We start from the raw sequence: 24,306 nt of genomic DNA, 5'->3' as shown, positions 1-24,306 counted from the left end.
TCTCTATGGTCAGGGCGTGACATTACGTAAATAAGGTATTTCTAAAAACCCTGTTTTTGCTTTGTCATTATGGGTTATTGTGTGTAGATTGCTGAGGATTTTTATTTAATTAATCAATTTTAGAATAAGGCTGTAACGTAACAAAATGTGGAAAAAGTCTGAATACTTTCCGAAGGCACTGTATAAAACAGGATTATCACATGTTTGGCTGCACTGGGCCTTTAAAGTGCATAAAAGGTCAATTCAAGTTCACAACGCACTGTGCATGTACTGCAACTGTTCTTTATGTGGGTGTGTGTTTGTGTTTCTAGTTCCGAGCACCAGCAGCGAGGTGTGAATGGGGGTGATGATGTGGACTACCCCCCACTCAGCCCCCTCCCACTATCCCCCCTGGCTGGGCCCCCCACCTCCCTACGAGGTCGCCATCAAGAACACCTGTAGCTCCACCCACTTGCGCCGTGCCTACTCAGACGGACACCTGGCCTCGGAACCCCTGTTTGGCCAATCACGGGAGATCAGCTTTGAAGTGTGACATCAGTTCAGACAGGCCCACACACTGCCTCAACCAAACACACCGCAAGAGGAACACTGTGGCCACACCCTTCACTTAGGCTCCTCTAATCAGCTGTCAACCCAGAGTTAGTGACAGGAATAGGAGATGGACCTGAATCAACACGTATAGCAGCATGTCTCTGTCTGTCTGTCTTCAACAACCTGTAGTTTAGCATGTTTTCACAAAATACCTTTCAAATGACATACATTTTCAAATTTTTCATATACTTTACTACACTCAGGGCCTCTCCCTGCCTCCACTAGCTCGGGAACAGTATATGCATGTGCAACAGAATATAAAACTGAAATAATGTTAAATTATGTAAAGTTCAACAAAATAGTTGTAATACTTGGATTGAATTAATATAATCTAATCCTATTGAAATCCAGATGAAAAATCCAGATGTGATACATACATGTGTGTACGAGGACATCTAGTGGTCAGTCACCTGATGATCTCCTTGTCCTGCCACCAGGGTATCCGTCCCAAGACACCTCCAGAAGCGATTCACCAGGAGGAGAATAGAATGGTGCTCAGGGACACCAACTTCCTACATTCTTAGATTTTTTTTCTCTCCAAAAGGGTTATTTGGCTGTCCCCATAGCATAACCCCTATTGGTTCCAGGTTGAACCCCTTTAGATGTGTTTCTCTCCAAAAGGGTTATTTGGCTGTCCCCATAGCATAACCCCTATTGGTTCCAGGTTGAACCCCTTTAGATGTGTTTCTCTCCAAAAGGGTTATTTGGCTGTCCCCATAGCATAACCCCTATTGGTTCCAGGTTGAACCCCTTTAGATGTGTTTCTCTCCAAAAGGGTTATTTGGCTGTCCCCATAGCATAACCCCTATTGGTTCCAGGTTGAACCCCTTTAGATTTGTTTCTCTCCAAAAGGGTTATTTGGCTGTCCCCATAGCATAACCCCTATTGGTTCCAGGTTGAACCCCTTTAGATGTGTTTCTCTCCAAAAGGGTTATTTGGCTGTCCCCATAGCATAACCCCTATTGGTTCCAGGTTGAACCCCTTTAGATTTGTTTCTCTCCAAAAGGGTTATTTGGCTGTCCCCATAGCATAACCCCTATTGGTTCCAGGTTGAACCCTTTTGGGTTCCATGTAGAACCCAGAGATTCTTCAAAGGATTCTTCAAAGGGTTTTCCTAAGGGGACAGTCGGCTTCACATAGACAAACAGCCCAGATGTATCTCCTTGGCTGGCAAGTACTTCATCACATTTTAATGATTACATGATGGTACTTTATAAATACACATACTGTTATTCTGTGCAATTTGGTTGCATAAGTTTTGGAATTAGAGGTTAGGTTATATTTCAATCACCATATGCTAGTTGTAGAGAAACCCGACTGGCCAGTCAATCATTACAGTATAATCACTGAAGATTATAATACCCAGATGAACAGAGGTTTGTATGTTGACTGGTTGTATGTTCGGCTTCAGAGATAATATCCTACATAGGCCAACACATTTGAACTAGTCTATTGATCATTAATTACACCACACAATAGGAATGGCATATCTCTCTCTCTGTCACGCCCTGACCTTAGATATCTCTGTTTTTTCTTTATATTTTGGTTAGGTCAGGGTGTGGCTAGAGTGGGTATTCTAGTTTTGTTCATCTAGGGTTAGTTTTGTTCATCTAGGGTTAGTTTTGTTCTTCTATGGTTTTTGTATTTCTATGTTGGCCTGATATGGTTCCCAATCAGAGACAGCTGTTTATCGTTGTCTCTGATTGGGGATTATATTTAGGCAGGCCTTTAGGCAGCATATGGTGATTGAAATATAACACTTTCTGGTGTGGGATCTTGACTATGTGTAGTTGCCTGTCATTATTGTATAGCTTCACATTTTGTTTGTTATTTTGTTAGTTTGTTCGGTGCGCCTTGGTCTCCTTCATACGGCGATTGTGACACTCTCCGTCCGACCGTCCGTCCGTCCGGCTGTCTGACTCTTAATTCGATTCAAAGGGCTTTATTGGGATGGGAAATATATATATGTTGTTTCTTTTACAAATGAATTAAAGATGAAAAGCTGAAATGTCTTGAGTCAATAAGTATTCAACCCCTTTGTTATGGTAAGAATAAATATGTTCAGGAGTAAATAGTTGCTTAATTAGTCGCAATAAGTTGCATGAACTCACTGTGTGAGTGTTTATTATGCTTTTTTAATGACTACCTCATCTTTGTACCTCATGCATACAATTATCTGTAAGGTCCCTCAGTCGAGCAATGAATTTCAAACACAGATTCTACCACAAAGAAGGGTAGATGGGTTTAAAAAATGCAGACATTTAATAGCCCTTTGAGCATGGTAAAGTTATTAATTACACTTTGGATGGTGTATCAATACACCCAGTCTCAACAACGATACAGGCATCCTTCCTAACTGAGAGGAAGGAAACCGCTCAGGGATTTCACCAAATGATGACATAAAAACTTGTCAGAGCTTGAATAATAAATCAATATATAATATGTGCAAATATTGTACAATCCAGGTGTGCAAAGCTCTTAGAGACTTACCCAGAAAGACTCACAGCTGTAATTACTGCCGTAGGTGATTCTAACATGTATTGACTATGGGGGTTGAATACTTATGTAAACAAGATATATCAGCGTTTTATTTCTCATAAATATTTGACAAATGTTAGAATTACACCGTATTTTGTGTAGATTGTTAACAAAAAATGACAATGGAATACATTTCCATCCCACCTTGTAACACAACAACATTTGGAAAAAGTCAAGGGGTGTGAATACTTTCTGAAGGTACTGTAGGCCTAAATAGCATCATTAACGATATATGAGTGATAAAGTATGGTCACATTTAATTTGCTCTGTTAAACTTACCCTTTGGAATGACTTTGGTAGCAACAGTGAATCTACTTTTTTAAGTGGAGATCTCTCAACAATCACTCTCACAATAGTAATAGCCAGTGACAAATATCAGGGCTGGTCTTGAATAAAACCCTGGATGGGAGACCAAAGGGTATCTCTCCAGTAGGAGGTGCTGCCCAGCCTTGAGTTTTCTTTCTGATAGTGGATATAACATTGAAGATCTGACATTATTTTAAAGGTTTGTCTATGTTGAAATTTGGTTACCAAAATGACAATCTTGTGGTTGAAATGTCACCTCAAAATAACTATGGTACTTGTCTACGGAGTTCCGGTCTACGGAACTGCCCTTCCCTACCTTCAGGCTATGCTCAGACCCTACAACCCAAATCGAGCCCAGCCCAAGCTCTTCTCTGTCCTGCACCCCAATGTTGGAACAAGCTTCAAAATGAAACTATGGCAGCAGAGTCCCTGCCCATCTTCTGAAAACACAAAGAATATTTTAAATAATCCCACAGCACCCCCAAAAAATTCCTTTCATACACTACAATTTTTCTTCCTTACTTGCTCTGACTTTGCTGATAGCTATTTTATTGAGGGAAAATGTATTTACTATGACTGTGATATGCGGTCGTCCCACATATTTTAAAATGAATGCACTAATTGTAAGTCGCTCTGGATAAGAGGCTAACAGCATCTGCTAAATGTCAAAAATTTAAAAAGCAAACACTCTTTTCACGACACTTGAGTAAGGTTAGGAGAATTAACATAGCAGGTTAGGAGACTGAGGTCAGGAAAATGGTTTGGGTTCGGGTTATCAAAAATGCTCTCCTAACATGCTACGAACACTTTGCATCGAAGTGGGGTGAAAAGACCGAGGTAAAGACAGTTTCAAGTTCGATATTCGACAGTTATTCGCGCTTCCAAACCTCAATAGCTTCCAAACCACTTGAGCAACAGACTCCAGTGTCAGGATGTTGGAAACATACATTAATTTGCTTTCCAAAGCTAATAAACATGTGGAAATGTGAGCAGCTTCTTGTATTCCTAATTGAATTAGTTAGGGAGCGTGAACAAAGTACAAACTTTTTTTACATTCAAATTTCAATAGCTCCTTGGTCATGTGACATACTTACTTCAAACAAGGTTCAGAATTTCCACTGACTACTCTTGCACACCCTGTAGTTTGTCAATTTTCATCTCACAAGATTTTACATTAATTTTTCCAAATGTAAAGTTTCAATAGCTCCTAGGTCATGTGACCTGGTGACTTCAAACAAGGTTCAGAATGTCCACTGAGTGGGCCTACATATTGCACACCCTTTAGTTTGTCCATTTTAATCTCACACGTTTTTACATGAATTTTTCAAAATGCAGAATTTCAATGGCTCTTTGGTCATGTGACCTAATGACTTAAAACAAAGTTCAGTATGTCCACTGACTACCCTTCTATATTGCACACCCTTTAGTTTGTCCATTTTCATCTCACATGGTTTTCCATTAATTATTCCAAATTTTAAATTTAAATAGCTCTTTGGTCATGTGACCTAGTGACTTCAAACAAGGTTCAGAATGTCCACTCAGTGGGCCTACAAATTGCACATTCTGATGTTTGTCTACTTTCATCTTATGCTATTAGACTTAAACCTGTAAGCTTTGCAGGCCGTCATTTCACATGGATGTTTAAAAAAAATTTTAAGTCAACAAATGCTCCATCCTCGCAATAACTATCTTTAACATGGACACTGAAAAGATCCGCAAATGGCTGTATGTGGAATGGATCAAGGACAGGAGAGGTGTTCGAACAGAGGTGCTTAAAGGAAGGCGCACAGGCAGGCCTAATGAAAAACAATGTTTCATATGCTCTTTTTAATCACAGTAATAGGCAGTGATGTTAGTCAGAGTGAGCTTGATAAGGTGAAATAATTATTCTCATAGCACCACTTTCATATACTGTACATTAAGACTAATCCTTCTACGTTGAGTATTAGAACGCAGTTTCCATAACCTGATAATGACTTGATATTTGAGTGCATTCACAACAAGCCACCTGCAGACAATTTACAAAATGCAATATTGCATTTGAGGGTTCGTTCTTTTGATGAAAATAGTTATTTGATGCATGGCCTACTATTTCTAACGGAAAATAAATTCCTACGTCTTTTATAAGTAAAATCCTTTTTCCAAAATTGATTTAGGTACATTTTTGTGAAGAGGTATGAGGGTTGGTGCCTCCCCTTGGGTTGTGCCGTGGCGGAGATCTTTGTGGGCTATACTCGGCCTTGTCTCAGGATGGTAAGTTGGTGGTTGAAGATATCCCTCTAGTGGTGTGGGGGCTGTGCTTTGGCAAAGTGGGTGGGGTTATATCCTTCCTGTTTGGCCCTGTCCGGGGGTGTCCTCGGATGGGGCCACAGTGTCTCCTGACCCCTCCTGTCTCAGCCTCCAGTATTTATGCTGCAGTAGTTTATGTGTCGGGGGTCTAGGGTCAGTTTGTTATATCTGGAGTACTTCTCCTGTCCTATTCGGTGTCCTGTGTGAATTTAAGTGTGCTCTCTCTAATTCTCTCTTTCTCTCTTTCTTTCTCTCTCTCGGAGGACCTGAGCCCTAGGACCATGCCTCAGGACTACCTGACATGATGACTCCTTGCTGTCCCCAGTCCACCTGGCCGTGCTGCTGCTCCAGTTTCAACTGTTCTGCCTTATTATTATTTGACCATGCTGGTCATTTATGAACATTTGATCATGTTCTGTTATAATCTCCACCCGGCACAGCCAGAAGAGGACTGGCCACCCCACATAGCCTGGTTCCTCTAGGTTTCTTCCTAGGTTTTGGCCTTTCTAGGGAGTTTTTCCTAGCCACCGTGCTTCTACACCTGCATTGCTTGCTGTTTGGGGTTTTAGTCTGGGTTTCTGTACAGCACTTTGAGATATCAGCTGATGTACGAAGGGCTATATAAATACATTTGATTTGATTGGATTTGGTTGTGATATGGGTCATTTAATAGTAAAATCTTTGAAGTGATCAATACATTTCTATATTGCTTCCCCAGTATCTGCATGAACCATCAGGCCAAGTGTTTTTGGTTGACCCTGCTGGACAGAAAGAGAAGGAGGAATTGGAAACACGCTGCATTCAAATTCAGGTCTTAGTTATTCCATTGTACTGGATCTAATACATATTAGCATTTTACATACATTCATAAGTGTAATACTTTTTTATGACATACTGTGAAAAACTCTCTTGGCTGCTGGCTCTGTCACTTTCAGCCATGCACAGAGCAGACAAGAACCACAGGGGTTCTCTAAAGAGAGAGTAATCCAAAAGGCACAGATGCACCCCCTGACTTTCAACTGGCACCGCAGACCTGTATGTATTCTCTCCTGATTGGCTCTGTGGTGCACAGTCTGGCAGTCTGACGAAAGTGTCAGAGGTATGAGGAGAGACATCCTCCTTTGTATTTATGGGAACAAATATTTCATAACACTTTGGATTCTATTCTTGGACAGTTAGAAGACAAAATGCATCAATGCAAAAAAAATGTATTACTAATTACTGTCCATGAGTAACCTCAACCTTGTGGGTCTATGGGTGTTTGGGCCAACAAAGTGCCAACTCAATTCTACCACTGACTAGTCTCTCATGCCCCTATGAACAGGGACACAGGGCAATAGTTTTTCATCTAAACCAGCCCTTTTTTACTAGAGTACACTAACCCCTAATTGGGGCTCTTTTCTTGACACATAGTAGCAGTTTACCAGATAACAAGTCAAGAAGAACAAAAAAGATTGTTGTAAGGGTGTATTACATCCTGTGCTGGCCCCATTGTCATATCCATTCTGGATTCTGAGAGGTAAAATCAGAGCTGAAAAATGCCTCTATGTATGTGAATACATTTTAGGCCAAGACAGAACTGCCAAAGGGGGTGGAGTTGCAATCTCCTGCAGAGACAGCCTGCAGAGTTCTGTCATACTATCCAGGTCTGAGCCCAAACAGTTCGAGCTTCTACTTTTAAAAATCCACCTTTCCAGAAACAAGTCTCTCACTGTTGCAGCTTGTTACAGACCCCCCTCAGCCCCCAGCTGCGCCCTGGACACCATTTGTGAAGTAATTGCCCCCTATTTATCTTCAGAGTTTGTAATGTTAGGTGACCTAAACTGGGACATGCTTAACACCTCGGCCGTCCTACAATCTAAGCTATATGCCCTCAATCTCACCCAAATTATCATGGAACCTACCAGGTACAACCCCAAATCCGTAAATTTGGGCACCCTCATAGATATCACCCTGACCAACCTGTCCTCTAAATACACCTCTGCTGTCTTCAACCAGGATCTCAGCGATCACTGCCTCATTGCCTGCGTCAGTAATGGGTCCGCGTTCAAACAACCACCCCTCATCACAGTCAAGCGCTCCCTAAAACACTTCAGCGAGCAGGCCTTTCTAAATGACCTGGCCCGGGTATCCTGGAAAGATATTGACCTCATTCAGTCAGTAGAGGATGCCTGGTTATTCTTTAAAAGTGCTTTCCTCACCATCTTAAATAGGAATGCCCCATTCAAAAAATTTAGAACCAGGAACAGATATAGCCCTTGGTTCACTCCAGACCTGACTGCCCTTGACCAGCACAAAAACATCCTGTGGCGTACTGAATTAGCATCAAATAGCCCCCGTGATAAGCAACTTTTCAGGGAAGTTAGGAACCAATATACACAGGCAGTTAGGAAAGCAAAGGCTAGCTTTTTCAAACAGAAATTTACATCCTGTAGCACAAACGCAAAAAAGTTCTGGGACACTGTAAAGTCCATGGAGAATAAGAGCACCTCCTCCCAGCTGCCCACTGCACTGAGGCTAGGAAACACTGTCACCATCGATAAATCTACAATTATCGAGAATTTCAATAAACATTTTTCTAAGGCTGGGCTTGGTTTCCACCTGGCTACCCCTACCCCGGTCAACAGCTCTGCACCCCCCACAGCAACTTTCCCAAACCTCCCCCATTTCTCCTTCACCCAAATCCAGATAGCTGATGTTCTGAAAGAGCTGCAAAATCTGGACCCCTACAAATCAGCTGGGCTAGACAATCTGGACCCTCTCTTTCTAAAATTATCTGTCGCAATTGTTGCAACCCCTATTACTAGCATGTTCAACATCTTTCGTATCGTGTGAGATCCCCAAAGATTGGAAAGCTGCCACGGTCATGAAGAGGGAGGCACTCTAGACCCAAACTGTTACAGACCTATATCTATCCTACCCTGCCTTTCTAAGGTCTTCGAACAAACATAACAAAAATAACAAAGAGAATGAATGAAAACCGAAACAGTTATGTCTGGTGCAGAAAGACACAAAACAGAAAACAACTACCTACAAAAACCCTGTGGGGAAAAGCAAATCACATCCTGACCAACCCAAAAATAGAGACATAAATAGCTCTCTACGGTCAGGGCGTGACAGCACCCCCCAAAGGTGCGGACTCCGGCCGCAAAAACCTGAACCTATAGGGGGAGGTCTGGGTGGGCATTACTCCGCGGCTCTGGCTCTGGCTCTGGCTCGGCCCACTTAGGTAACGCCTCTAGAGCGGGGACCCTCACCGCCGACCCCGGACTGAAGGCCCTCGTAGAGAGCCCCGGACTGGAGGGCGCCACTGGAACGAAGGGCGCCTCTGGAACGAAGGGCGCCTCTGGAACGAAGGGCGCCTCTGGAACGAAGGGCGCCTCTGGAACGAAGGGCGCCTCTGGGACGAAGGGCGCCACTGGAACGAAGGGCGCCTCTGGAACGAAGGGCGCCTCTGGAACGAAGGGCGCCTCTGGAACGAAGGGCGCCTCTGGGACGAAGGGCGCCACTGGAACAAAGGGCGCCACTGGAACAAAGGGCGCCTCTGGAACAAAGGGCGCCTCTGGAACAAAGGGCGCCTCTGGAACGAAGGATTGGAATGCAGGCTCCGGACAGGAGGGCGACTCTGGCAGCTCCGGACAGGAGATAGGCACAGGACTCACCAGGCTGGGGAGACACACAGGAGACCTGGTTCTGGGAACAGGCACAGGACTCACCAGGTTGGGGAGACATACAGGCAGCCTCCTCCTTGGCCGAGGCACCGGACACACTGGGCCGTGGAGGTGCATTGTCGGTCTCGAGCGCAGAGCTGGCCCCACCCGTTCTGGCTGGATGCCAGCTTCCACCCAGCAAATGTGGGATGCTAGCACCGAGCACACCGGCCTGTGAATACTCGGGTGAGACACAGTGCGCATCACCCCATAGCACGGGGCCTGACCAATCCCATGTTCGCCACGGTAAGTACAGGGAGTGAGCTCAGGTCTCCAACCTGACTCTGCCACACTCCCCGTGTGCCTCCCAAAAAATATTTTTGGGGGCTGCCTCTCGGTCTTCCATGCCAGCCGTGTTCGTGTTGCCAACTCCATTCTCCGTTATCCCTCCTCACACTGTTCCAGAGAATCCCAGGCGGGCTCCGGCACTCTCCCTGGGTTGACCGACCACCTTTCTACCTCCTCCCAGGTTGTCTCATAGTCCAGATAGCGCTGCTCACCTGTCCAGGAGTCCCTTTCACCACGCTGCTTGGTCCATTGGTGGTGGGTAGTTCTGTAATGGGTGTCGTCGGAAGGAGGATAAGACCAAGGCGCAGCATTCCTTGAGTTCCACATAATCTTTATTACTGAAGTGAAACTTTAGACAAAACAAAACAAGAAAGAAAGAAAACAACGACCAAACAGCTTCCTTGTGCAAACTATCTGCACACAAACGAAGAACAAGATCCCAAAGTATGGTTCTCAATCAGAGACAACGATCGACAGCTGTCCCTGATTGAGAATCATACCTTGCCAAAACAAAGAAATACAAACACATAGAATAAGAACATAGAATGCCCACCCAAATCACACCCTGACCAACCCTGACCAACCCAAAAATAGAGACATAAAAAGCTCTCTACGGTCAGGGCGTGACAGATATCATAATCGCCATCGACAAAAGACAATACTGTGCAGCCGTATCCATCGACCTGGCCAAGGCTTTCAATTCTGTCAATCACAGCATTCTTATCGGCAGACTCAACAGCCGTGGTTTCTCAAATGACTGTCTCACCTGGTTCATCAACTACTTCTGAGATATAGTTCAGTGTGTCAAATGGGAGGGCCTGTTGTCCGGACCTCTGGCAGTCTCTATGGGGGTGCCACAGGGTTCAATTCTCGAGCCGACTCTCTTCTCTGTATACATCAATGAAGTAGCTCTTGCGGCTGGTGATTCTCTGATCCACCTCTACGCAAACGACACCATTCTGTATACTTCTGGACCTTCTTTGGACACTGTGTTAACTAACCTCCAAACGAGCTTCAATGCCATACAACTCTCCTTCCGTGGCCTCCAACTGCTCTTCAATGCAAGTAAAACTAAATGCATGCTCTTCAACCGATCGCTGCCCGCATCTGCCCACCCGCATAGCATCACTACTCTGGACGGTTCTGACTTAGAATATGTGGACAACTACAAATACCTAGGTGTCTGATTAGACTGTAAACTCTCCTTTCAGACTCATATTAAGCATCTCCAATCCAAAATGAAATCTAGAATCAGATTCCTACTTCGCAACAAGGCATCCTTCACTCATGCTGCCAAACATACCCTCGCAAAACTGACGATCCTTGACTTTGGCGATGTCATTTACAAAATAGCCTCCAACACTCTACTCAGCAAATTGAATGCAGTCTATCACAGCGCCATCTGTTTCATCAACAAAGCCCCAATATACTACCCACAACCTGTATGCTCTTGTTGGCTGGCCTTCATTTCATATTCGTCGTCAAGCCCACTGGCTCCAGGTCATCTACGTATAAGTCCTTGCTAGGTAAAGCCCCACCTTATCTCAGCTCACTGGTCACCATAGCAGCACCCACCCATAGCAGCAGGGGTATATTTCACTGGTCACCCCCAAAGCCAATTCCTCCTTTTTCTGCCTTTCCTTCCAGTTCTCTGCTGCCAATGACTGGAACGAATTGCAAAAATCACTGAAGCTGGAGACTCATGTCTCCCTCACTCTCTTTAAGCATCAGCTGTCAGAGCAGCTTACAGATCATCATTGCACCTGTACGTAGCCCATCTGTAAATAGCACATCCAACTACCTCATCCAAAAAAGTTTGAAATATCCAATAAATGTCGTTCCACTTCATGATTGTGTCCCACTTGTTGTTGATTCTTCACAATAAAATACAGTTTTATATCTTTATGTTTGAAGCTTGAAATGTGGCAAAAGGTTTCAAAGTTCAAGGGGGCCGAATACTTTCGCAAGGCACTGTAACTCACCATGCAGCAGGACACCTTTAGCTGTGGGGTCTTTATAATGCAGGTTTGATAGTTATATTTTCAATAATGAATGGTTAGCCGTTATGTGACAATTAGCTAAAAAACTCTATTTTATTTTTTGGTGTAGATGGCCAAGAAAGTTGCACAGAACTTCCCCAACATTCCCAAATTGACATGGAACCTTCAAAAACACATGGAGCAACTGAGAAAAGAAATGGCTGAGGATATACTAAACATGTCTGGTAATGACATTTAATTCAAAGTTCATGTAAATTCTTTATTTTTATGTAGTTGTGTGGGACAGCCATATGTTCAGTTCATGCATATGATTTCAGAGTTCAACAAAGCCAACAACTGCTTCATGTGTGCAACTGATAAAGAACCTGGATGTGGCCCAAAGACTGACTGGGTTAGTAACTTTATTTAACATGTTTATAATCTTTTGACAGTGACGGCATGTAAGACAATTTATGATATAACACAATGGATGGCTAATTCGTCATACTACATTGATATTTGATATGATTTATAATGTGTTACACTTTGTTTTGTTTTGATTGAATGTTTTACATGCCAACTGAGGTTCCATGTGCTGTGCCTAGGAATGAAGACAAAAGAGCTCAACAGAGTAAAGAACACAAACTGGAAGTGCAGTCTGTTGTTGAAAATGTATGCTATACCCCATCCACACTGAAGAGGCTCTGACATGTACATCAACCAGGGATAAAGAGAAAGTTAACACTGAAATGTTTCATACTTAATTGAAGTTAAGTGTCTGTTGACATGTTGGAAAAGATTAAAGGTCTACAATTTGTTTAATTTGTCAATATTATATTTTTATTCATTGATTTACTGGCCACCATTACTGTGGTTACATGTTCAGTATATGTATTGACCAGCAAACACACTGCAGTCTACCTCACTAGCTCATTCTCCATCCCTGCTTTGGACAAGTAATAGCATGACTCTCGTACTTTGCCCTTTTCCTTTATGGTTGATATTAATGACGAAAGGACATATTATCTGTCTCTCTCCTATTGTGTACCGCTGTTAAAAATAAAAGAAACTGGGAAAATAAGTACTGAGAACTACCAATTATTATAGATAAATATTAAAGGGTAAACACAACTCTGGACTGAACCCCCTAATTGTCAAACTAATAATAATGTACAACAATATACAAGATACCTGACTCGAGGTTATGCAATATGGGTGTATATCCACTGTATGCTTCTTAGGTGTGTAATTGACATGACCAAGGGGCTATTGCAAATTTGTAACTATGGAAAATGTACATTACACCGTGTGATTTTACAGTACACAAACAAGAGTGTGCAATATAGAAGGGTAGTCAGCGGACATTAGGAGCTATTGAAATTCTACATTTTGAAAAATGATTTTAAAATCTTATGAGATGAAAATGGACAAACTAAAGGGTGTGCAATATAGAAGGGTAGTCAGTGGACATTCTGAACCTTGTTTGAAGTCACTAAGTAACATGACCAAGGAGCGATTGAAATTCAACATTTTGAAAAATTAATGGAAAACCATGAGATGAAAATGGACAAACTCAAGGGTGTGCAATATGTAGGCCCACTGTGTTGAACATTCTGAACCTTGTTTGAAGTCACCAGGTCACATGACCAAGGAGCTATTGAAATTCTACATTTTGAAAAATGTGTGTAAAACCATGTTATAAAAAAAAATGGACAAACTAAAGGGTGTGCAATGTGTGTCTATGTCATCGGGTTAGCAACAACCAGATTCGAAAGTGTTTGGAGTAATGTTTAAAGAGCTATTGAAATTTGAAAAATGTGATTTGTCACTATGTTGACGGTCCCTAACTGCTTTTGGTGGACGTAAGGAAAACTACAGGCGAATATTCGTCGAATATCCAACTTGAAACTGTCTTTACATCGGTGCTGAAAAGTGTCCCTAAAACAACAGTTTATGTTGATTATTTTTTTCAAATCCAATGTATTTTCCACGTGTATTCCACTACACAATAAACTGTAAATGATGTTGAAAAAACATTGATTTAATCCGTTTGTGCCTGTGGGATGACACAGCCAGCGTCATCTGGGTTCTTTGCAGCGTCCTCTAGTTCAGACAACATCCAAACATATTTCTGACAAACACTGACGACATTCAGATCCTTCTCTTCTCCGCCACTGCCCTGCCCTGCCCCCCCCCCCTTCCTCCCTCTGTTCCCTCCTTTCCTCCTCCTGAATAACTGTCAGAAACTGACTTCCTCTGACCACGCGCAGAACGGGGCTGTGTGACTACCCTGCCCACACAGCAAAACAAATTCAATATGTCGACCGCAATGTCCCGTTATAACGGATTTAACGGCTCTCTGGCAAAGCCAGCGGGATGAGTTTTAAGTTATAGCTTGCTCGGTTGTTTGGAACATTTTGATTCTTGAGATTCTTCATTTTTGTTTAGATAATCAGATCCCCGCACGCCACATGGAAAGCAAAAAGGAAGTGCAACAAGCTGAGGAAAAATGGAGTAAAAAGAACACGGAGAGGTTTAGAAACTAAATAATCACCTTTATCCCTGGCTCGGCACTGGAGAAGCCTCTTCAGAAGGTAAAGTAGTGAGATTGTATTTGCCCTCTGACAGTTCAATCAACACGTGATCATCTGATAACTCTCAACCCTTTGTCTTTGATCCCTCTCTCTCTTTCCTGCAGATTGTGAATAATGGTGTGATGGTGTTGGAGGAGGAGTGTGGAGGTGTGTGTGAGCCAAGCCAGGGGATAGCACCATGCAGGCAGGAGGAGAGAAAGCGGCCATCTCCCCAGGGTGTGCTGCTATCTCTAGGCCCGGTGATGATGGTAGGAGGGGGCCTCATTCTAGATGTGTGTGTGTGTGTGTGTGTTTACTACCAAAATAATATGTTAACTAAATTGTAGATTGTGTGTGTGTGTGTGTGTGTGTGTGTGTGTGTGTGTGTGTGTGTGTGTGTGTGTGTGTGTGTGTGTGTAGGTAGTAGGGGGTTTCCTGACTTTCCTGACCCTGCAAGGTCCAGGGCTCTGGATGGGGGTGCTGATGGCTGTTACCGGGGCAACACTGACCATCGCTGGGCTCTGTATTTTAATGACAACGCTACAGGTGTCGGATGTACCTGGACACTTCCTGTTACACCCCCGCACAGGAACGCGCTATAGTCCACACCAGGCCCTAGCCATCCAGAGGTACAAACACACCAGAGTTTCTGTTAGCCTGTAATAGCCGGCTTTTGGACGATAGAAAAATAGAAACACTGATTAATAAAATTTGCACCAGACAACTGTCTGGGAGAAGAAGAAAAATACCCCATTGCAAAATAATGCCTTTTAGCCTATTCATTTATGTAAATACCAGTCAATGTAAATACATTTGACTTATCAAGCTTATCGGTCAATAGGTTCATTTGCATTATAAATTGGGTGGTTTGAGCCCTGAATGCTGATTGGCTGATACCATGGGTATGACAAAAAATTACTTTTTACTGTTCTAATTAAGTTGGTAACCAGTTTATAATAGCAATAAGGCAGCTCGGAGTGTGGTAAATGGCAGATATACCACAGCTAAGGGCTGTATCCAGGCACTCTGTGTTGCATCCTGCATAAGAACAGCCCTTAGCCGTGGTATATTGGCCATATACTACACCCCTCTGGCCTTATTGCTTAATTATACCATGGCATTGTTGAATACTTGTTTTTGATTGGCTTGAAGGGCATTCTAGAGTGTATTATTTCCCTATAAGGCACAGTATAATTACACCTTACAGTTCATGTCATTCATACATGTTCTATGCATGGTCTACTAGGGTAGCCTAGGGTAGCCTAGTGGTTAGAGCTAGTAACCGGAAGGTTGCAAGTTCAAACCCCTGACAAGGTACAAATCTGTCATTCTGCCCCTGAACAGGCAGTTAACCCACTGTTCCTAGGCCTTCATTGAAAATAAGAATTTGTTCTTAACTGACTTGACTAGGTAAATAAAGGTAAAAAAATAATAATAATCATGTTTGAGCTGGACTGATGGTTTGGTTAGCTAAACTAACACGTCTGGTTGTTTAGTTACCACAGCAACTACTGTAGCTATCTAGTAAACTTGACAGCTACTTCAGTGGATGATGAACACATTTCTACCAGCAAATGAACATGTTTTTAGCGGCAAATGTGTTCATCTATAGCCAGGGATAATCAACTCGGGGCTTTATGCGCTCTCTGGAAAATAATGCAACTCCGTGAAAGGTTAGTTTCTATAGAACGCATAGACACTTCTTGATTATCTCGTACTAATTTAGTGGAATTAAATTAGCTCGTCTGTACAGTATATTTGTTCGGTATTTTACTTAAGCTAGAGGCAGTATGCATTATGAAAACATACTTAATTGTTTGAAACCTGAACATTTTACTACACATTATGAGGCAAAAATCTGACCATATCTGTGGAGGCAATTATTTAATCATTCTTTCATTGTCCAATAGCCAAAGGCAAAATCCTAGTAATATAGCCACCCATGCTAGTTGTTGCATATTAGATCTCCCCAATTTAAACATTTGAAACTGATATTTTAATCTGTCACATTAAACAGCTCGCATGTGCGGTGCGCTTTTGACAATGGTGTTGTTTCCGCTAATTGAATTATGGAACAAACATTCGCACATAGCCTACTGCCTTGTGCGCACTCCTGCGGTTTTAATGTGAATAAATAATAGTTTATCAACGTTTTAAGCTAAATGTTCTTATAGGTTGCATCGGACTCATTGGTCACTTATTCTAATATCTTCAAAGTGCGCATCAGAATTCGGTAAGAAGGACCACACACAATTGCATCCTGGAATTATGAATTAGCATAATATAGATGTTATTTTTGTCATTCTGAGCACCGTGGGTGGACACCCTAATCAGGTTACGTACACAATGCATATAGGTCTGGTAAATGTCTCAAATGTCTGGAAAAGTAAAATGCTGCCCGTCAAATGTCAGGCGCCACATTTTCAGGAAATCCTGACACACACTCCCCTAGCCTCGCCTGCTCTGCTCTGTTGTAACTGTCAGTAAGTTTAAACAAGGTTAGTTCTGCTCAGTGTCCAACCTTAGGGAAATCTTGACACACACACTCCCCTAGCCTCGCCTGCTCTGCTCTGTTGTAACTGTCAGTAAGTTTAAACAAGGTTAGTTCTGCTCAGTGTCCAACCTTAGGGAAATCCTGACACACACACTCCCCTAGCCTCGCCTGCTCTGCTCTGTTGTAACTGTCAGTAAGTTTAAACAAGGTTAGTTCCGCTCAGTGTCCAACCTTAGGGAAATCTTGACACACACACTCCCCTAGCCTCGCCTGCTCTGCTCTGTTGTAACTGTCAGTAAGTTTAAACAAGGTTAGTTCTGCTCAGTGTCCAACCTTAGGGAAATCCTGACACACACACTCCCCTAGCCTCGCCTGCTCTGCTCTGTTGTAACTGTCAGTAAGTTTAAACAAGGTTAGTTCTGCTCAGTGTCCAACTCAGGCACGAACACATACATGCATGACCACACACACACACACACACACACACACACACACACACACACACACACACACACACACACACAGAGATAAAGAGAGCAGAGTAGCAGCCAGGAACACTGAGCCATCAGGTTATTATTATTGAAGCAGATGTTGACCAGAGGAGCTCAACACTAATAAACTGTATCTTTCAAGCTATTCAGTGGGTACATAAGAGGGGTTAGCTGACAATTTCCCCAAAACAATGCGCATGCCTTAAAGGGGGAGAAGAGGTGTTGTGATTCTGGGTGGCCAGATGGCTAGCAACAATGACAATCTAATATGGCTAAAATTCGCTATCAAGCTAACCAACAACTGTAACGATGTATTTGAGAGACAACAAGTGGTCATTGTACACATTTATTGCAAAATCTAATTTCCAAAATATCGTTTACATGTTGTCAACATTCTAAGCCAACCCCTTCTGTTTTGCCCCATAGTTTTGCACACGTCATCCTTTTTGCTAAACAACCAACCTGTCTATATATACTATGTCTCAGTCACTCACATTGCTTTTTTCAGCCTGGTTAGTTCAGAGATAACATAAAAGCTTACTAGATAATCCCACTGTTTGGCTTCAGCCTCAAGCTTTATTACATCACTGAGCAGGATGGACAGGAGACAATAAAATTGTTCTGGGAGACAAGGAATGGTTGCTATTAAAGCGCAGTATGGATTTGGTTGACTCCCTGTACAGTAAATGGAGATCCACTATACAGTGCATTCGGGAAGTATTCAGACCCCTTGACTTTTTCCACATTTTGTTGTTACAGCCTTATTCTAAAATGGATTAAATATGTTTTTTCCTCATCAATCTACACACAATACGCCATAATGACAAAGTGAAAACAGGTTTTTAGACATTTTTGCAAATGTATTAAACATCAAAAACATAAATACCTTATTTACATAAGTATTCAGACCTTTTGCTCTGAGACTCAAAATTGAGCTCCGGTGCATCCAATCATGTTTCTACAACTTGATTGGAGTCCACCTGTGGTAAATTCAATTGATTGGACATGATTTGGAAAGGCACACACCTGTCTATATAAGGTCCCACAGTTGACAGTGCATGTCAGAGCAAAAACCAAGCCCTGAGGTCAAAGGAATTGTCCGTAGAGCTCCGAGACAGGATTGTGTCGAGGCACAGATCTGGGGAAGGGTACCAAAACATTTCTGCAGCATTGAAGGTCCCCAAGAACACAGTTGCTGCCATCATTCCTAAATGGAAGAGTGACTTTAGAGTGATGAATCTTGCGACGGACGAATCTGGGTTTGGCGGACGCCAGGAGAGTGTCACCTGCTCGAATGCATAGTGCCAACTGTAAAGTTTGGTGGAGGAGGAATAACGGTCTGGGGCTGTTTTTCATTGTTCGGGCTAGGCCTCTTAGTTCCAGCGAAGGGAAACCTTAACGCTACAGGATACAATGATATTCTAGACGATTCTGTGATTCCAACTTTGTGGAAACAGTTTTGGGAAGACCCTTTCCTGTTTCAGCATTACAATGCCCCCATGCACAAAGCGAGGTACTTACATAAATGGTTTGTCGAGATCGGTGTGGAAGAACTGCACAGAGCCCTGACATCAACCTCATCAAACACCTTTGGGATGAATTGGAATGCCAACATGCGAGCCAGGCCTAATCTCCCAACATTGGTGTCCGACCTCACTAATGCTCGTGCAAGCAAGTCCCCGCAGCAATGTTCCAACATCTAGTAGAAAGCCTTCCGAGAAGAGTGGAGGCTGTTATAGCAGCAAAGGGGGACCATCTCCATATTAATGGCCATGATTTTGGAATGAGATGTTCGTCGAGCATGTGTCTACATACTTTTGGTCATGTAGTGTACTTTCTCCAAATAATCCTTCCCTCTCTCTCACTCTAGGAGGTTGGACCGGATACGGAGAGAGATGTCTGAGGACTCTGTGCAAGTGCCCCCCTCTCCACCCCTCCCCCTGCCCCCCACCCCTCCTCCCTGGGACCTGGAGGCACCCCCCTCCTACGACTCTGTCATGAAGAGCCGGGGTCCCTCTGACCTCTGAGGGCTGAGGAGACTACTGTTCTGTAACTTTGGACAATTCCCTTTGTGCCATTACAGTGAACTAAATCAAGCACACCCGTGCTGGGAGAGACGTTGTTCTGGAATGGAGGGGCTGTAAGGGGTTGAGCGCCTCAGCGTTGTTTACATGTTAACATGACAGGTTTACATATTTGTTTGAAGAATGAGGAGTGTGTTTATAATGCTACTATTAAGACTACTATAGTGTGATACACCGCACTCCTATAAAGACATATATAACAAATATATATTTTTTTACTTTCCACCACCTGAAGTTGTTGATGCCACTTTTCAAGTCCGCTCGACGCCCATATATTTGTAGTGGAACACTGAGCTACACCAGGCAGCGAGGCCAGCATCTACCCAGCACTAAGCATTCACTATTCAGAAGCACTCAGCCTTTATTACCAGTCCAAATGGATAACCCAGCCTTTAAAACCACTGTCTGACTTTTTTGCTGCTTTGGACTCCATTAGCTGTTTGTGCTGTGACTGCTTGGGGAGGTTGTGTCATTCTCCAGTGTGTGAGTGCGGGTGGGTGTCTCTGTGCTCATGTATGCACCACGGATTCTTTCTATTCACACAGCTGACATCAGGATAGACAGATGATCTCAACCAGAAGTGCCTTGTTGTCACAGCACAGTTATCCACAGCATTATTCTCGCTCTCTCTGCCCCACTGCTGCAGGGTTCCATTCTATCCACTGTTGCACTTCCTGTTTGACTGGGATGTCATGATCAACTTTAGTAAATTAATAGCCAAAGATCTCTGAGTGGTTCTGAGTGTGTTATTACTCTGTTTCTTTGTTCTGTTCTAACCTCACTTACACTTGAAGTAAATGCTTTCTCAAGGAGAAAGAGATGAAGATATGCAGGAGAAGAGAGGAAAATAGGACAGAGAGTTGAGGAGCTGAGCTGTGGGCAAGGTGACACACTAGCCAACATACACACACACAACCCCTGCTCTACAGTCGTCTGCAGGCTGTGAGAACCAGCAGAGTGGAACTCAGTCTACCCTGTCTCCCCCTCTTCCTTTTCTCCTCTCCCTCACCTTCAGTGTTTGACCCAGAGACAACAGTCTAACTTAGAACTAACACATACATTAATATAGCTTAGCTAACTCTAATAGATCAAATCTTAGCTAATACAGCACCTGTGTTTAACCCTGGGTTAACTAAGCTGCATCTTAAGGCTGTCCCTGATAGTGGGTTACGGTTAGATGTCAGGGGTCAGGTTTAGGGTAGCAGTATGGCGGAAGGGAAGCCCTACCAGTATGGCGGGGCTGTGTGTCATTAGTTGGTCTGTTTGTTATGACTCAGGATTGAGCCTATTCCAGTGCTACCCTAAGGTAAGGACATACATACAGGTCTGCGTTTAGGCAAAGGTAAAACAAGAACTTAAGTTTTCAAGTCTCAGGTAAGGTTACACATCAAGCAAACACTGAACCACCTTGCATCTGTTTATAAAAGACAGAAAGTGTTGAACAGGATGGAGGTTTATTCAACTGTGATGTAGTAGCAGCGTGTGTGCTCTCTGTCTCCACTGGCTTTCCCAGAGACATAACAAACACAAAAGGAGTATGCACAGGGTAAACAAATCACATAATCAAATCTTAGCGTGTGATTCTGTGTCAGGTGGTGTTGATCTCTCAGAACCCTGAGGAGAGGAACTGAAGGCAGCATTGATACTGCTGCAGGGGAGAAGAACACCATGTACTGTATACACACTCGTAATATACTAATATGTAGTATTACTAGGGAGTAATGTGATCATGACTGTATATTGACGATGTGATGTAGCTTCAGGGAGAGATAATCTTCTAGACTGATTTTTCTCCCTTTTCTCAGCCTGTGTTCCGTTGACGACAAGGTCAGCATCCGTGGCCCTGCCCTCTCTGAGCGCCTGACCAACCAGATTACTGACTCTGGTTCTGTGCTTCTGGTCCTCCATTCCTCACACAACTATCCCATACTGCAACTAGCTGGACCTGAAATAAACAGTGATTTTATATTTTACTGTGATCACTCCTGCTACACACAAAGAACACAACGTGTACAAAAGGCTGTGCATTCCAGTTTATTTTATATCAAATTTCCCCATAATCAAACTGATGTACAAATGAAAACTGGGATTCAACATGCAGGGTTCTGCCTCAGCAGACTGGCCTTCAGCAGGAGTAATGCTCAAAGCAGACCAACTGACAGAATCAAATCCTGGATCCATGTCATTCCTTCCCTCCTTCCTCACCCCTCCCTTATCACGCAGATAAAAATACATTATTGATTAGTTGGTACTGTTGAGAAGGACTACAGGCGCTGCTGAGGGTCAAACAACATTCTGCACTGTGAGTGAGGAGTGCTGTGTCACTGGCACACCTGACCACTCTGACATCTGACACAGTCTTCTGAGACCAGGACAATACGCAGCATGGTCACACATTCACACACAGTTCATTATAGCAAGTCATCCGTGGACAGGTATGGGATTGGGGTGAGAGGAGGGACAAGGGCCCGAGGTGTGAGGAGGGATGAGAGAGGTGAGGGGAGTTGGGAGATGAAGGCACTTGAATTCTCCCAGGGGTTGGGTTAGGTCAAGAGGTTAGTGGTCAGAGTGGGGTTGTTTGATGTCAGAGCAATGACTATATATGTATATGAATGGACAAAGCAATCGATCACATGACACTATTCATTCCTATGTGAAGATTCAATAGTGCATTTGAAGCCAAGGAAGTCGTTAAGATGGTGTCTCAGTGCTGCCCCCTCTCATTGACTCAAGTTGAAGGCAGAACAGGGTATTGCAGGCTACTTTCCAATTTTAAAATAATCGGTTCAGGGACATACATCTAGTGTAATAGAAGCAATTATTGGTACCATGATTGTCTTCCATTTTTTATTACATGAAGATTGCCATATTCCCATTCACTGTAATGGGGATCCTGTTTTCTGCAAACAATGCCTGCAGTACCGTGGTCAGCCTTGAACTTTGGTGTCAATAAGAGGGATTTAGGTGTCAGAGGTCATGCAACCCAATGGCAAAGATAAACAAAGGCAAAGAGAAACCCAGTTTGCAAATAAGCTCCTGAATAATGATAATGTAATGATCAAGCACAGAGGGTACACTGTGTATGTGTATATAAGAGGGAGAGTGTATTTCATTGGCACCCAAAATTAAACTTGCTTCTGATCTCTCCTCTGGTTGGCACGTTGACCCTCTGTTGTCTTGTGTGTGTCCGTGTCAAAGGACAGCTGTGGTGGCAAAAGGCATGAGGACAGTGATGTCAACTGATAAACAAATGGGGAAAAAAATAAAAATAATCCAGCACTGTGAGTCACTGTTCATCAGCTGTACGGGGAGGAGATCGCAGATTGGTTCCTTGGCTTGGTTCCGTTTGTGTTCTAGAACCCTCCATAGACTGCATTACCATAAATATCACTGTGGTTAGTGGAGTAACAGACACAGCCATAGGAGCACGTGTTCTCTATGGAGGAGGTATCAGCTGTGTCTGTGTGTGTAAAACACTGACAACTCAGTTTAATGTGATAAGAAGAGGTGTGAGGAGGGTGGTTAAGCTGGTCTAGCAGACCTAATCACTGCTTCTCTACTTCACTAAAGACTGGGGTGGACTATAAAGTGCATACTTAAAAACCCCGGTTAGACGTGTGTGTCTGAGTTCCTCCAGAGCAGGTTATACCTTATACCACAGCCTCACACATACACACCTCTACAGAGTGGAGCACAGGACACTTTAAAATATCTTACATTTGAAATTACAGCTATGGAACAGCTCTTTACAATAATCAATGTCTATTTAGTTACGTAGGCAAATATGAGCAACAACTTAAAAAAAACAACAACCTCATCCCTTCCTTGTGAGACAATAATGGCTGCATCTGAAGACACCCTACTGCCTATATATAGTGCACTATATATGTCACTGAACCTTTGGTCAAAAGTAGTGGACTATAAGCAACAGGGTGACGTCAGTGGAGGCTGGTGGGAGGAGCTATAGGAGGACCGGCTCATTGTAATGGCTGGAAAGGAATCTATAGAACGGTATCAAACATATGGAAATCACGTTTGACTCCGTTCCATTCCAGCAATTACAATAAGCCTGTCCTCCTATAGCTCCTCCCACCAGTCTCCACTAGGTGATATTTCAGACTCCCAGTAAGAGAACAAACTGCTTTGTAATCCATTAGTCAGGTCTCTAAACTCTCCTCCAGCTCTGATTCCATTAGTCTGGTGTGGCAGAAAGACACATGATTATTCACGCATCCTTTGTTGCCCCAGCAACCAGGAGAATAAGTGTTCTGATTGGCTGTAGCGGGCCCCTCCCTCCATATTCTGACCAATCAGAGGTGAAAAGCAGTCTTTGATTGGCTGTATGGAGCCGTGCGGTCTTGCCATTATAGGAATTGTGTCTTATAGGAGGATCTAAGGGTCAACATCCTCCAGATCACTCTTTGAATCACCAAGCATCATGGGAGACTCAGAACCCTGAGATAAAGAGAGAGGATTTACATGAGACGTGGCATTTCAGAGTAAAGAGATATGTAGATATAGTTTTTATGAAATCGATTCAAACGAAACTCTTCAGCCTAGATTTAAAGCCCCGTTCTGAGAAGTGGCAATATCTCTATTCTTGGGCTGTTACTGTTCTCTTTATACATTCTACCTCTGGAGTTTTCCATAAACACACTGTCAGACTGTGTGTACCTGTCGGAGGCTGCGGTCGGCGTTCTCGTTGGCTGGACTACCGTCAGAGCCGTTGCTGCTGCCAGATGGCTCCTTCTCGTTGAGCAGTGCTGTGGCGTAGGCCAGCGTGTCCTGGGCTGAGATGGTGCGCTGGAATGTTTTGGCTGTTGACGTCTCATTGGACACGTTGCTCTGAGGAGTCCAGTAGTGTTCCGACATCTGACAGAGAAACACACTGTTACTCTAACGCATACTCTACTTTCCCCACACACACACACAAACATGCCTCACGCATGTACACTCACACCAC

The 24,306-nt window shown here is 43.4% G+C and overlaps 3 protein-coding genes across 7 annotated transcripts in view; 2 read left to right on the top strand and 1 right to left on the bottom strand.

The window, feature by feature from the left end:
* Nucleotides 1-19,123, top strand: part of LOC118392150 (desmocollin-2-like) — a 115,427-nt gene extending 96,304 nt beyond the window's left edge. For both annotated transcript variants that reach the window (XR_008062631.1, XR_008062641.1), the window contains one exon: nt 15,589-19,123. The gene's annotated coding sequence lies outside the window, so the exon portion shown is untranslated. The remainder of the gene's footprint in view (nt 1-15,588) is intronic.
* Nucleotides 13,901-20,069, top strand: LOC118392112 (uncharacterized). The gene is made up of 4 exons (XM_035783759.2): nt 13,901-14,295; nt 14,400-14,543; nt 14,695-14,903; nt 19,130-20,069. The coding sequence occupies exons 2-4, from the start codon at nt 14,418-14,420 to the stop codon at nt 19,284-19,286; spliced, it is 492 nt and encodes a 163-aa protein (XP_035639652.1). The 5' UTR covers nt 13,901-14,295; nt 14,400-14,417; the 3' UTR covers nt 19,287-20,069.
* Nucleotides 20,070-21,361: 1,292 nt separating this feature from the next.
* LOC118392104 (ubiquitin carboxyl-terminal hydrolase 24-like) overlaps nt 21,362-24,306 on the bottom strand; it is a 37,497-nt gene continuing 34,552 nt past the window's right edge. For all 4 annotated transcript variants that reach the window (XM_052459388.1, XM_052459392.1, XM_052459398.1 and 1 more), the window contains 2 exons: nt 24,018-24,215; nt 21,362-23,798 (listed from right to left, as the gene is read on the bottom strand). In XM_052459388.1, coding sequence (XP_052315348.1) covers nt 23,736-23,798; nt 24,018-24,215 — 261 coding nt within the window. In that variant the 3' untranslated portion in view covers nt 21,362-23,735. The remainder of the gene's footprint in view (nt 23,799-24,017; nt 24,216-24,306) is intronic.

This window comes from Oncorhynchus keta, chromosome 1 (assembly GCF_023373465.1).
Source record: "Oncorhynchus keta strain PuntledgeMale-10-30-2019 chromosome 1, Oket_V2, whole genome shotgun sequence".
In the NCBI taxonomy this organism is placed as follows: Eukaryota; Metazoa; Chordata; class Actinopteri; order Salmoniformes; family Salmonidae; genus Oncorhynchus; species Oncorhynchus keta.
Note: the sequence above shows the minus strand (reverse complement) of the source record. Positions and strands in the feature narration are given on the sequence as shown.

Excerpts from the sequence above, each read along its gene's own strand:
- LOC118392112 (XM_035783759.2), top strand. The coding sequence starts at position 14,418 with ATGGTGTTGGAGGAGGAGTGTGGAGGTGTGTGTGAGCCAAGCCAGGGG. Across the intron at positions 14,544-14,694 it reads CTCTAGGCCCGGTGATGATG|GTAGTAGGGGGTTTCCTGAC; the intron begins GTAGGAGGGGGC and ends GTGTGTGTGTAG. Across the intron at positions 14,904-19,129 it reads CAGGCCCTAGCCATCCAGAG|GAGGTTGGACCGGATACGGA; the intron begins GTACAAACACAC and ends CTCTCACTCTAG.